The sequence below is a fragment of the Solea senegalensis genome, linkage group LG17 (assembly GCF_019176455.1).
Source record: "Solea senegalensis isolate Sse05_10M linkage group LG17, IFAPA_SoseM_1, whole genome shotgun sequence".
Classification (NCBI taxonomy): Eukaryota; Metazoa; Chordata; class Actinopteri; order Pleuronectiformes; family Soleidae; genus Solea; species Solea senegalensis.
In genome coordinates, this window is record NC_058037.1 from 19,928,734 (window position 1) to 19,943,560 (window position 14,827).

Genomic DNA, 14,827 nt, shown 5'->3' on the forward strand with positions numbered 1-14,827 from the left:
TGTTCCTGGTGCATTGTGGGTAAACGCGACTGAATCAAACAAGGAGTTCTTCACCAAAATCCCCCCCGAGTTAAACTGATCACGTGAATCACTTAACTACCCCTTAAAAATACTTTATTATTATAATTTATTAATTTACTTAGCGTTTGTTTGTGTGTTTTTGTTCTTTTTCGGAGGTAGAATCAAGTTTTTGCGACGAGAATCTTAAAAAAAAAAATCGGTGATGTCATATTGATACGTGTGAGGAGTTAACCAAGCGCTGGTTAAGAAGAAATTTAATGACGGCGAGTAAAACTGCAAGTTTTGTTTTTGAAAAATTTTGGCTAAACTTCGTCAAAAGTAAGAAATAATTGGGGATTAATTCACTTCTCCTCGGGATGAACTGTATTGAGATGAAATCAGCTCGACTAACACGCACGTTTATTATTATTTTGATCTTGTCCAACGATGACTCTGCGTTTCTCGGCGGGAGAAAAATGACGCGTAAATTCTTAAAAAATATATTTCCCTTCATCTCGTCCTTTAAGGGCTGTTCCACTAAAATCACTAAAATTATTATTTTTTTGGGTGAAGGTGATTTTATTTTGATATTTGATTAAAAACACTGTATGCATATTACAGTCATTATCATATTATTATTGTTATTACTATTATTAATAATAATAATAATAATAATAATAATAATAATAATAATAATAATAATAATAAAATTGACTTTGCAGGAAGTTTGAATCACAAACAGGAAGTTTTTTTTTTTCTCGCTATGACTGTGAAACGTTGATTCATGCGTACAGCCCTTCACTCACTCACTCGCATTCACAGACATTACCCAACTATGCTAATCCTCATGCACACGTCATCGTTCCCTCTCACCGTCACCTCCCCCTCTGCTCCGCCCCCTCCCGTCTTCTCCAATGAGAACACAGCGAAGGATAAAGGGAGTTTGGTGGAGAAAAAAGTTGCGGCTGGTTCTTATTTTGATATTTGAATATTTGACAAAAACTTTTGTTGTTTTTTTTTTTCGAGTGATAAATGAGAAATGGAAGAAATCTTTCTGTACCTTTTAAAAAGCAAATTATTTAACCTTATATCAGTTTGAGTTACTTACACCCTATAGCATAGAGTGGCATATTTAGTTCAATGTATAAAAAAAAAAAGCAAGACCATAATTCTGTCCTTTTTTCTCTTAATTTTATCGTGTTCCATTTTTCTGCTGAGGAAAATAAACTGGATTAGAGGATGTCTGTGTTTTTCTTCATGTTCACTAATGTGTGAAAGTAAAAAATAAACAAATAAATAAAAAGCTTATCAATTGTTCTATACAATCTAAGATATCTAAAGTAATCAACAACCTGAATATTATCTACAATCTAATTTTATCTAAAATAATCTAATGTAATCTACAATAATATCATGTAATCTATCTGTAATTCTATACATTTTTGTATTTAAAAATAAATCACAAATTTTCCCCCAAAATAAAAAAGAATAATCATGACCATAAACCATGTTAAACTTTGTTAAAAATAAATATAATTTTAATAGAATTCAACACATTGTATCTTTTAATTTTTTTTTAAACAAAGATCTAAAACAAAAATGAAACAAAGATCGCTCGGACGTACGAACACCAGGATCTGTAACTGTCGATGTCTCTACTTCAAATACATGTACTGAAAGAAAACACTTGAAAAAGCTTTTTTTAAAAGATTTAAAAAATCTAAAATATATTCAAAAATGTTCCATATCCAAGAGGTTGGCAGTTTTAACAGTGTAGTTTTCCTAGTAGGAAAAGAAGAAAGCACAAATAAAAACTTGATATTAACAACCAACCATGACATAAACAATTTTACCTGCTAATCTGGATTGGATCCACATGAAATTTAGTCCAATGGTAAGATTTCTGATCCTACACACGTGCACCAAATTCCGTTCAAATCCGATGAGTTTTGACAGAGATGTTAACATTTATTTTCACACTTTTGCCCATTATAAGAAAATGGGAGTTCTTGAAAGTTTGATCGTGCTTTGTGATGTCATAAGTGGGCGGAGTCTCACCAACATTGAATGGGAACATACTTGGGTGATCACCTACCCCACATTGATCCAACAAAGAAAAAAAAACTGCAGACAGGAAGTTGCTCACGGAAGGACAAACTTACAAAATAAAGCCATGAAAACAACCTGCTTAAGGAAGTGAATATTTTCATCACAAAGAAAAGCAAAAATAATGACATTAATGACACTAAACAACTGTAAATGAGCCAAAAATATTTTATTTTTTATAGATTTAATTTATGTTTAAACTATCACGTTTATATCTTTTTATGGAAAGATCATTCAAACACAGACTGATCATTAGAAACATTACTCTGTGTGAACAGCAGATGGTGCTGTAGGACAGCAGGTGGAAATATAAAGGTTTTCATCATCTGTCTCTTTTCAGTTCCTGTTTCCATCATTTTTCCTTCTTAAAATGTAAAATACCTTTTAAATTTTTTTTATATTTTGTCTTAATCTGTGACCGAGGGACATTTTCAATTCACGCTACTGCACAACTGGAAACTGAATTTATATTTATTATATAATAGGTATTAATGGTGTTTATAGCTAATGTAATGTAATGTAATGTAATCTAAAACTAAAACTAAATTAAAATAATCTAATTGTTTTAGATATTTACAATTATCTAATGTAATCTAATCTGAGATACTCTACAATAATCTAATTGTATCTAATCTAATCTAATCTGCGATAATCTACAATAATCTAATTGTATCTAATCTAAAATAATCTACAATGATCTATTTTTATCAAAAATAATCTATTTTTTATCTAAAATAATCTAAAATAGTATAAAATAATCTAATGTAATCTAATCGACAAGTATCTAAGTGTATCTACAATTATCTAAGTGTATCTAAAATAATCTAATTGTATTTTAAATAATCTACAATAATATAATGTAATTCAAAATAATCTACAATAATCTAATCTAAAATATTCAATAATAATCTAATTGTATCCACAATAATCTAACCTAAAATCATGTACAATAATATAATATAATCTAATATGAAATAGTATAAAAATAATTGAATGTACTGTAATCTAATCTTATCTAATCTAATCTACAATAATCTAAAAGTGTGACATGTTAAAGAGCAGGACAGATGGTTGACCCGATGATCAGCAGGTGGCGCTCTACTCTGTTAACATTGAAACACTCAGGAGGGTCCTGAACTCACACACAGTCTCTCTCTCTGTGTGTGTGTGTGTGTGAGTTGAGACTCAGACTCGTTTCACCGTCAGCAGCTACACACACACACACGCACACACACACACACACACACACTGACAGTGTGACTCGGTTGAAGCAGCTTCTGTCTCCTCTTCAGTATCTCCTGTGTGTGTGTCTGTGTGTGTGTTGTTTTTTGTTGTTTGTTTGTTGTTGTTGTTGTTTCGCGGGAAACATGATGAGCTCGTGCTGACAGAAGGACCGGGGCTGCGGGCGCCGCCGCCTCCTCTTCACCGGAGAATGAAGCGCGTGTGTCGGAGGCTGGCGGTGGCCGTGGCGGTGCTGGTGTGGCTGGGAGCGCTCGTTTACCTGCTGGTGCTCAGCCGGAGGAGGCTGCCGGAGCTCGGCACCGGACCCGGAGCGGGACCGGGACCCGGACCGGGAGAGACGGCGTACAGCAGCAGCAGCCAGGTGAAGTACAACACCTTTACTCCGTGTGTGTGTGCGTGTGTGACGACATTCAAACTCACGTTTACGCCGTAAACTGTGATAATTATCATTTAAAACAAACATTCATGCCCCGTTTGTGTAGTTTTGTTACGTGTTGTTGTTGACGTTAAGTTTTAATGCTCATTCTGGTGATAAATCCAGTAAAAAAATCACCATAAATGACATATATTATGACTTTAAATTGACATTAATGTCTCTGTTTTATTGTTTTAAAGGCTCTTAATTTGTTGTTATTTTGCTCTTTTGCTGTTGTGTAGCTCACTCGGGTCATACATTCAGGAAAACTGCATCAAAAGAGGCTTTAATGTCTTTTTTTGTTGTTTTATTGTTATTGTTGTTGTTTTACAATATTTTCACGGCACTCTTGAAGTTTGTCAGTTTTTATCTGTGTAGTTTGGTTTTAAAGCTCACGCTGGTGATAAATCCAGTACAGTTGCATGAATGATGACCTTAAATTGATAATTGTCTAATTTTCATACTTTTATGGCTATTGAATTGTTGATATTTTGTTGTTCTTCACCTCCTCGTCGGTACACGTCGTAGTTTGGTCATTTTGTATGTGTGTAGTTTTGCTCAGTGTGGTTATAAACATCCCCGTGCATCAATAGAGGCTTTGAAGTCACATTAATGGTTCATGTTGTTGTTGTTTCTCAGTATTTACACTCACGTCTCTGTGTGTCTGTGTAGTTTGGACTCAAATCTCACTGTGGTGCCGTAAAAAACACATCATTTCCTCTTATTTTGTTCCTGTGTTTTGTCGCTGTTTTCTTGTCGTCCACATTAACTCTTACTGTTTTATGCATCGTTTTCAGTTCAGGTGGTAAAACAGAAAATAAGACTATCAAATATCAAATATTAATGCCTCCTTTGTGTTCTTTTATGATGATTGTACTTCATTTCAGGTGCAAATGAACCAAAGGCTCAAAACAATTGAGCTGTTTCCTGTTTTAGGAAAAGTTTTCAGGGTTTTTAAGGTAAATTTAGTTTAAACACATTTAAAGAAGAAAGTTTGTGAAAGAATTCTTTTGAATAGATGCTTCAATGTAAGAAAAATGTTTATGATGTTTTTAGTCAGTCATCATCTACCGCTTTATCCTCCACCAGAGGGTCGTGGGGGGTGCTGTGCCAATCTCAGCTACATCGGGCGATAGGCGGGGTACACCCTGGACAGTTCGCCAGTCCATCACAGGGCCTTATGATGATGTTTTCATGATTTTTAAGGTGTTTTGCTTCAGTGTAAATTTAGTTTAAATACATTTATTGAAGTAAAATGCTCAAATTAAAAATAAAAAACGTTGAAAATGTTTTTACAGTGTTGCTTTGCCCCATGTTATAATTAAATTTCCTGCCAAATCCGTAATCTGCATCAAATCTGAATGAAGTCTGTATGACAGGGTGTCTGACCCTGCACACACGTACCACATATTTTGCTCAAATCCGATGAGTGTTGACCAAGATATTTTACTTTATCTTTACAGTTTTGCCCATTGTACGAGAATGGGATTTTTTTGGAAGTTTGACAACTGTTTGTGACGTCATCGGTGGGCGGGTTCTTACCAAAATTGAATGGGAACATACTCCGGCAATCGTCTACCCGTCACCAAAAATAAATGACAAAAAAAAATGTTTTCTATATTATTTTTATATAAAAGCAAAGAAAATTCTCGTTTTTTACGTAAAAAAAAAGGATAATATTTTACCTCCTGTGTGTGCGTCACACGATCGCCTCTGTAGATTATGGTGTAATTTGTAATCTCCCAGGATGAAAAGCGGCGGCGCTGCAGTCATACGTCGTTCCTCTGTCGGAGCCGTAATCGTTCTATAAATTAATTATCAGATTTGCTGCGGCTCCTTTTTGAAGATAATTAGGTTTGTTCTGGACACGGTTTGCTTCCTGACTCTGTGTGTGTGTGTGTGTGTTATATGCAAAACACCCACAGTGTGTTAGCGGTAGCCGCTGAGCTAAATCACACAAATGATCCCGACTTTCTTACCTTTACTTTATTGAACTGGAAACACAAAAAGTAAAAAAGCTATAAGAATATTTAGTAATATTTGATGAAACCCCCTATTTTTACATCTACTGTATATATATATGTATGTATGTAATTTATTTAATAAATCATCGTGACTATGACATGTGACAGAACGACGATTCCGTCTGTTCAAGATAAATGATATACTTGACCAACAGGGTTCAAATGGTCTGTGATATTGTGAGAATATGCTTTGCCGCTTTATTTTGGCGTCACACAGCGTTTTCAAATCCCTGCACCAAAGTCCATTGAGAAAAACACCGATATTACATCACAGGTCACACAGGAGTTGTCAATGCTCCGCTGCCTCCGTCAGCAAATTTGGCCTTTGAATTCCTTCTTTTGGACGTATTTTAGTGACACAAAGTGACCACACGGGGCAGCAGTAGACCAGCAGCTCCTGTGTCCCTGCCAGCTAAAATCACTGATTTTCTGTATGGAGTTTGGTGTGGGAGAGTGAGTGGTTTACAAACTTCACTTTCCTTGTCATAAAAGCTGTTAAATGACGAGATAAAGTGACAAACACGTTCTTAAGACATTATAAGTGTATGAGCCTTTTAAGTGGCTATTTTTTCTGAATCCTCCCCTTTTTGAACACTCTGATATGAGTTCACTTAAACTGTCACCGGGTTGTGCGTAATTGAATGTTGTTTACTCTCCCGCACTCCTTATTATTGTCCTAATTACAGAATAATCACGTTATTATGAATGTCTCCCGCGGTCGTGTTGGGGCGTGAGGCGATGTGAGGCAGGTCGCAGCTCGTACAAAATCCTCCTGTGGAAGTGGAAAGAAAATGTTTTAAATCAGCAGGTAGTTCCTGAGAACTCCTCTGAATATAGACATATATATAGACGTGTGTGTGTCTGTGTGTGTGTGTCTGTGTGTGTGTGTCGCAGGAGTTGTTGTGAACTTGTGACAGTGAAAGACTAAAATCCTCATCTTCCCGTTCCTCGCAGGATTAACTCGCTCTGCTGTCGAGCTCCAGCGCGAGCACACGAGCGCTTATGTGCAGGATCACACCCTCATCTGCATGTGCACACACGTGTGTGTGTGTCTGTGTGTGTGTGTGTGTGTGTGTGAGGCAGCAGCAGCAGTGTGGCAGCTCGTGTCCTCAGGCTGGCACAGAGTCTTTCTGGGTTTTTTCCTCTCTCTTCAAACGTCCAAACACTGAAGAGGAAACGATCTGTTGGTTCAGTGAGGACACACACACACACACACACAGTCAATGACACCTCACCCTAACCTTTAACCTTTAACCTAATTGTAAGTCTAAAACCAGGTCTTAAACCCAGATAAAGACATTTTTAAGAGGTGTCAGTCGTTGGGTAAATGGTCCTCACAAAGACACACACATGAAACCCATTTTATATTTTAACAACTTTAAAGGGCTTTTTTTTTAAGGGATAATTTAGATTAAAACGGAGGATTATTTTCTTTGAAAAACTTAGATATTAAGGAATTCAGATACAAAACACAATTTAAAATGATGAAAAATGAAGGACAGGCCCCTCCTACACACAAACAAATAAATAATTATAATAATATGAAAGGTTTGTAAAAAAAAAAAATCTTTGTGAGGACCATAAACACTTTTTGGTGAGTTTAAAGGGCTTTTGTAAGGGATAAGACTTACAGTAGATTTATTATTAATATTTAGTGGATAGAGATCATTTCTTTAAATGACTGCTTTATTTAAAGGAATTCAGTTAAAAAAAACAAATAAGATATAAAATACAATTTAAAGAAAGGTAAAAAGAGGTAAAACTCTGCTTAATGGTCAAGGAGTGTCCACACTGAGACAGCTGTGACAGAAAGTGTGTGTGAGTTCTTGTATGTGTATCTTCACGAGGACCAAAACAAACTTACTGGTTTTGTCCTCACAGGACCTGGTTTTAGGCATAGAATTAAGGGTAAAGATAAGGTTTTTTTTAGTCTGTTCTAATGCAGTCCTGACAAGAGCTGCACAAACCTGAGTGTGTGTGTGTGTGTGTGTGTGTGTGTGAGAGATGAATTTTGTGAAGTTTCTTCTTCAGTAACATCAGCAGCAACAGCACAGCAGCAGCAGCAGTAACAGCAACAGCAGTAACAGCCAGTAACAGCAGCAACAGCAACAGCAGCAGCAGTAACAGCAGCAGTAACAGCAGTAACAGTAACAGCAGCAGCAGCAGCAGTAACAGTAACAGCAGCAGCAGCAGCAGCAGCAGCAGCAGCAGTAACAGTGCAGCAGCAGCAGCAGCAGCAGCAGCAGCAGTAACAGCAGCAGCAGCAGTAACAGTAGCAGCAGCAGCAGCAGTAGCAGTAACAGCAGCAGTAACAGTAGCAGCAGCAGCACAGCAGCAGTAACAGCAGTAACAGTAACAACAGCAGCAGTAACAGCAGCAGCAGTAACAGTAACAACAGCAGCAGCAGCAGCAGTAGCAGCAGCAGCAGCAGCAGCAGCAGTAACAGTAAAGCAGCAGCAGCAGCAGCAGTAACAGTAGCAGCAGCAGCAGTAACAGTAACAGCAGCAGTAACAGCAGCAGCGGCAGCAGCAGTAACAGCAGCAAGCAGCAGCAGCAGTAACAGTAAAAAGCAACAGCAGTAACAGTAACAGCAGCAGCAGCAGCAGTAACAGTAACAGCAACGCAGCAGCAGCAGTACAGCAGCAGCAGTAGCAGTAACAGCAGCAGTAAAGCAGCAAACAAACAGCAGCAGCAGTAACAGTAACAGCAGCAGCAGTAACAGTAACAACAGCAGCAGCAGTAACAGTAACAACAGCAGCAGCAGCAGTAACAGTAACAGCAGCAGCAGTAACAAACAGCAGTAACAGTAACAGTAACAGCAGCAGCAGCAGCCAGTAGCAGCAGTAACAGCAGCAGTAGTAGCAGCAGCAGCAGCAGTAACAGCAGCAGTAACAGTACAGCAGCAGCAGCAGCAGTAACAGTAACAACAGTAACAGCAGCAGCAGCAGCAGCAGTAACAGCAGCAGCAGTAACAGGCAGCAGCAGCAGTAACAGTAACAGCAGCAGCAGCAGCAGCAGTAACAGCAGCAGCAGCAGTAACAGTAGCAGCAGCAGCAGCAGTAACAGTAGCAGCAGCAGCAGTAACAGTGTGGCAGCAGGTAACAACAGTAGCAGTAACAGTAACAGGCAGCAGCAGTAACAGCAGTAGCAGCAGCAGTAACAACAGCAGCAGCAGTAACAGCAGCAGCAGCAGCAGTAACAGTAACAGTAACAGCAGCAGTAACAGCAGCAGCAGCAGCAGCAGTAACAGTAGCAGCATTAACAGCAGCAGCAGCAGCAAACAGCAGCAGTAACAGTACAGCAGCAGCAGTAACAACAGCAGCAGCAGTAACAACAGCAGCAGTATTTAACTCTGGTCACTGTCAGGGAGATTAAAGTGCTAATGGAGACGACTCATGTTTTGTTATTAAACCCAAGTGACGGCTCAACACAAGGTCCCGCGCGGCGGCGGACACTGAAAGACACTTAGAGACACTTAGAGACGCCTTAGCTGTGATTTATTTGCCGCACAAACGCACATTTGTCCACCTGACGAGACAGATCTGGGTCACAATTCACAGGATTGTCAGACTCCGAGGCCTGGACGTGACAGTTTTAGGACACAAATTAAAAACCAGGCAGACATGAAACTGTGACACTTTTACATCAGCGTCGGCGCTCTGCATTATTGATTTATCACAGAGTGAGAGTCCACTTTGCTCAGATATGAGCAGGAGGACAAATATTCTGAACCTGATCTTAATGGTCTCGTGTTTGAGGAAGAAAAAGAAGCTGCCAGTGGATTAAAGCTTATCAATAACATCTGGACATTTAACCTCATAAAGAAAACTAGCAATTTAACATCACAGCACACAGTTGATCCACTGCTGCCTCCATCACTGAGTTCAAGTGTCTTATTTGATTAATCCTGTGTTTGAAATCCTTCGTTCAGATTGACCTCAGTGACACAAAGTGACCACACGAGGCAGCAGCAGACCAGCAGCTCCTGTGTCCCCGTGAGCTTAAATCACTCGTTTTCTCTATGGGCTTTGGTGTGGGAGAGTGAGTGGTTTATGATCTAATAAAATAAAGTTCAGGTGAGAGGAAGTCTCTCGAAAATAAGTCAATGCAGATTGTGCGTGTGTGTGCGTGTGTGTGTGTGTGTGTGCGCACTCGTGTCTCTGCGCTGGTGCGAAAATTGTAATTCTCACCTTGATGCGCGTTGGATTGAGCCATCAATCTAGTTTATAGCGAGCGGAGGCTAAGATGAGGATAAAGAGAGTGGGGGGGGAGATAACAGGGAGAGGGTGAGAGAGAGAGAGACTCTGAAAGTAAGTGAGAGTGAAAACACAGACAGTGACAGGGAAACAATATGAGACTGAGAGAAGAGGAGGAGGAGAGACGGATACAATACAAGAGAAAGGAGAGAATATAGGAGGGAGGGAGGGAAGGAGTTGAGCAGGAGAACAGGGAGACGACAGGGAGCAAATGAACTGGTTTAAAGGAGACAGAGTACAAGCTGTTTTCACTGTCGCCAGTCATTTGTGCTCAATGTGTCGTTTCTTTGCTCGGTGCGAGTTACAGCCAGTTACTGTGTGTGTGTGTGTGTGTGTGTGTGCGTGTGCGTGTGTAACATTAAAGAAGAAGAAGTCTCTCAGCGAGAGGACAAAAGTTCAACGATTCTGCAAATGAAGCGACTTTATTTTTTTTAGCCACTTAACAAAAGAGGAGAATCTACACTCTCCCCGAGTCTACGATGTTATAAAATACACGTTCACGTCTTTCAACAACTCCTGTGTGTGTGTGTGTGTGTGATGTTAAAATCACTGGTTTTCTCTATGGTCTTTGGTGCAGGAGAGTGAGTGGTAAACATCTGTCTCACAGTGAGATAAAGAACGTGAACGACATTTAATCAGGTGAATCTTTTGTTTTCCCGGTTTTTTTTTGTTTTTCAGGCTTGAGTTCACTGAGAGTGAGAAGAGCAAGCGTCATTTAAATTTAGATTTATCACCTGATGATGCCTGTGTGTGTGTGTGTGTGTGTGTGTGTGTGTAGACAGATAATTTTGCAGTCAAAGATGCTTGATTATGCTGCATAAAAGAAATCACATTTATGCTGATTCTTGCTGTTTTTTTTCTGGATGGTGTGAATCATTTATAAAGGAGGAGGAGGAGGAGGAGGAGGAGGAGCACAAACACTCTTCCCTGTGCTTTCTTAATGCAGGACTGACGCCATGATTACTAAACGACCTGTCGCCGTGAAAGCATCACGGCGACAGGTCGTTTAGCTGAAAACAGCAAAAACAACACAACACGACTGAGCTCGTGTCATCGGATGTTGACCTCTGACCCCTGTGGCCTTTGCCTCGTTAAACACTCTTCAAAAGCCTGACGTTACCGTTTCTCACAGATTAAACAATAATCCCGTTTCTCCTCAAATAATGAACAGAGATTAAATATTTTAAAAAGTACAAAAGGAGCACAACATAATCACAAAAGGAGGGAAAATAAATTTAATTCAATTAAAGTATCAGCTGTTTTCACAGTTTTTTATAGAATATGTAAAATTCTAATTAAAGTGAGAGCAAGCGGGATGTTTTTGGTGTTATTCTTCAAGTTATGTAACTTATAAAACTTTTAAAATCATATGTTGAGGCTTGAGGAAAAATGAAAAGTCAGGATTGATCTGATATGACTGTTTTCTTCATTAATCGTTTATAAAATGTCAGTTTTTAATCAAACCAGAAAATATTCACGTTGACGATAAGAAAAAAATATTTCTTTATGAATCACTGCTGCAAGTGTACACATGCAGCAGTAATCAGAATATGAGTCACATTATCCAGGTAAATTAGTCCAACTAAGTGTACACATGCAGGAGTAATCAGACTATGAGTCACATTATCCAGGTACGTTAGTCCGACTAAGTGTACACATGCAGCAGTAATCAGACTATGAATCACATTATCCAGGTACGTTAGTCCAACTAAGTGTACACATGCAGGAGTAATCAGACTATGAGTCACATTATCCAGGTAAATTAGTCCGACTAAGTGTACACATGCAGCAGTAATCAGAATATGAGTCACATTATCCAGGTACGTTAGTCCGACTAAGTGTACACATGCAGCAGTAATCAGACTATGAATCACATTATCCAGGTACGTTAGTCCGACTAAGTGTACACATGCAGCAGTAATCAGACTATGAATCACATTATCCAGGTACGTTAGTCCAACTAAGTGTACACATGCAGGAGTAATCAGACTATGAGTCACATTATCCAGGTACATTAGTCCGACTAAGACTCGATCGGTTTTAGTGTTCACATGACATGAAGAAAACTGAATTAGTGTGTGTGTGTGTGTTCTTGTCTTTCTATGCTTTTGTGGACCAACCCTTGGAAAAACACCTTTCGTATGGGGACATTTTCCCTCATTTGGACATTTTGTCTGGTCCATGTAAGAAAAATGCAAAAACACAAATGGAAAAACCTGAAAACACTTGGGGAATCGACACACAAAGAAACCAAGCCAACATTACTTATAAAGCACTTTAAAAACAACAACAGCTGAAAAAAGTGCCGTAAATCAGAGAGAAGTAAAACAACTAAAATATAAAAACATAAAAAAATGACAAAACAGACAATAAAACAATAAAATATTGTAAAAAAATATAAGAAAATAATCATGAAAACAACCCAAATGGAAAAGGTCTTACAACAAAAAGGCGTAAAATCAACGTCTCGTATTTGAGCCAGAGAGTAGTGTGTGTGTGTGTGTGTCTGATCAACAGTGAAAATGCTCCAAACGTCTTTTCCTCCTCTTTACGTATTTATTTAATTTCACTTTCCTGAAAAATACCCCCCAAAAATGAAATGTCTTTTAAAAAAAGACATTTCATATGCAGAGAGTGTGAGAGAGAGAGAGTGAGAGAGACAGAGAGAGAGACAGAGAGAGAGTGAGAGAAAATGAGCATCTTTTCCTGTTTTGTTGCTTCTCTTAAGTTTGTTTTTATTCATGGCTGCTGCAGACGCTGAGTTATTGCTCTGCTCACAGAGTGCTGCCTCTGCAGTGTGTGAGCGCACACACACACACACACACACACACACACACACACACACACACACATTTATATTCCCCAGTGAAGGTGCTGCTGGGTTTTGTGGGAGAAGAAGGTGAAGAAGGAATTTTGAACAGCAGAGAGCGGATAAACAGTTTTCCTCTGGGATCTACAGCAGATATGGATTAGAGAGAGAGAGGGGGGGCGGGAAGGAGAGAGAGAGAGAGGGAGGGAGAGGAGAGAGGGGAGAGAGAGAGAGAGGGAGGGAAGGAGAGAGAGCAGTGATATCTATGGCAACAACAGCACCTGAATACTTGATGTGGTTGTTATTTTGTTGAAGAGAAGCAGAAACATCCTGTGAGTGAGTGAGTGAGTGAGTGAGTGAGTGAGTGAGTGAGTGAGTGAGTGAGTGATTGGAGCCTCAAATACTGACTGTGTTGAGATATTGATCACACTTATTAACACATGGACATGATGTCAAACACACACACACAGGCAGGAGTTTGTCCTTGTTGAGCAGACAGACAGACAGACAGACGGACAGACAGACGGACAGAGATGAAAAGCTCGCCGAGCTTTGAATAAAAAATCATTTAAATTCAAGGAGAATCTCAGATGTAAACACAAACTCTCTCCCTTTACTCTTCTCCTCCATGAATACGTGATGTTCTTCTTCTTCAGCCGCGTGCTCTTTCACTGCTCTGTTGTCTCCACGGGGAGGTCAGGGGTCAGGTGGGTCATGTGACCTGTCTCTCAGCGCGTTTACTATGTTGTGTTTAACGTCTATTTTGTGTTTGTGTGTGGAATTTGAATTTCAACTTTTTTCTGAACTTAATCATCTGAACACACTGCAGAAGCTGACATTGATTTTTATTAGGTTTTCCTACAGGAAACTGATGTTTGTAAACACTAATGATTTTAGCTGCTGGTCCACTGCTGCCTCGTGTGGACACTTTGTGTCACTGAGGGAAGTCTCAGTGAAGGATTTGACAAAATAAGACATTTGAACTTAGTGATGGAGGCAACAGTGGATCAACAACTCCTGTGTGTGTGATGTTAAAATCACTGGTTTTCTCTCTGGGCTTTGGTGTGGGAGAGTGAGTGGTTTATAAACTTCACTTTCCTGTTGGTAAAAGTTTTGTCGAACAGTGAGATAAAGACGCGAAACGTGTTCTTATCGTATCATGTCATCGTGTTTCAGTGAGGGCGAGCATCTGTGTCTCAGGCTGGTTCTCAGTTAAACAGATACAGTGCAATTAAAACACAACACGATGCCTTTAAGGGGAACAGAAGTGTTGTCAGTGCAGGTTATACACACACACACACACACACACACACACACACACACTCACCTAACATCTGTCAGACTTGTGTCTCTGTGCTCCTTTGATTCATTGCTCTGCTGGTAAATTTCAGGCTCACTGCAGTTTTGTGTGTATCCACATCTGTGTGTGTGTGTGTGTGTGTGTGTGAAGATGTGTAGATCAGGAAAAGAAAAAAAAAAAAAAGCCCACACAAATTGTGTGTCTTCTGTGACACGGTTTGTAACGTGTTCACCTGATGAGACGACAATAAGGAGACACCGTGTCAGCGTTTAATTTCCTGTGACGCTCACAGAGCAGCAGATCAGTGCCGGCTCCACGTCGGGATTATTTATCCGTTTGTTTGGGTTTGAAATGCAACTCGACTGAAAAAATAATCCTCAAATTATCTTTTGAAAACAAAGAGTAAGGGATTAAAGGACACAGAGAATGCTATAATCTGTTTTTTAAAATTCTTCTCATTTTATAGTTTATTTTGAAGCGACCGTGAACTTGAAAAGCCTTTCCACATGTTTCACAAGAAAACGGCTTCTCACTTGTGTGAACTATTTTTATTCGTTGAAGAATGTAAACATGACAGATTTAAAGCTTAAAGGTACGTTTTAATTTCTTTTTCACTGATTTTTTTTATGTTTTTAACTGTCATTTGTATATAAATATGAAATGTTTTCACATTTT

At 39.1% G+C, this 14,827-nt stretch overlaps 1 protein-coding gene across 1 annotated transcript in view; it reads left to right on the forward strand.

Moving 5' to 3' along the window:
- Window positions 1-3,342: 3,342 nt before the first annotated feature.
- galnt14 (UDP-N-acetyl-alpha-D-galactosamine:polypeptide N-acetylgalactosaminyltransferase 14 (GalNAc-T14)) overlaps window positions 3,343-14,827 on the forward strand; it is an 89,595-nt gene continuing 78,110 nt past the window's right edge. Inside the window, exon 1 of the mRNA XM_044049888.1 lies at window positions 3,343-3,709. Coding sequence (XP_043905823.1) covers window positions 3,539-3,709 — 171 coding nt within the window. The 5' untranslated portion in view covers window positions 3,343-3,538. The remainder of the gene's footprint in view (window positions 3,710-14,827) is intronic.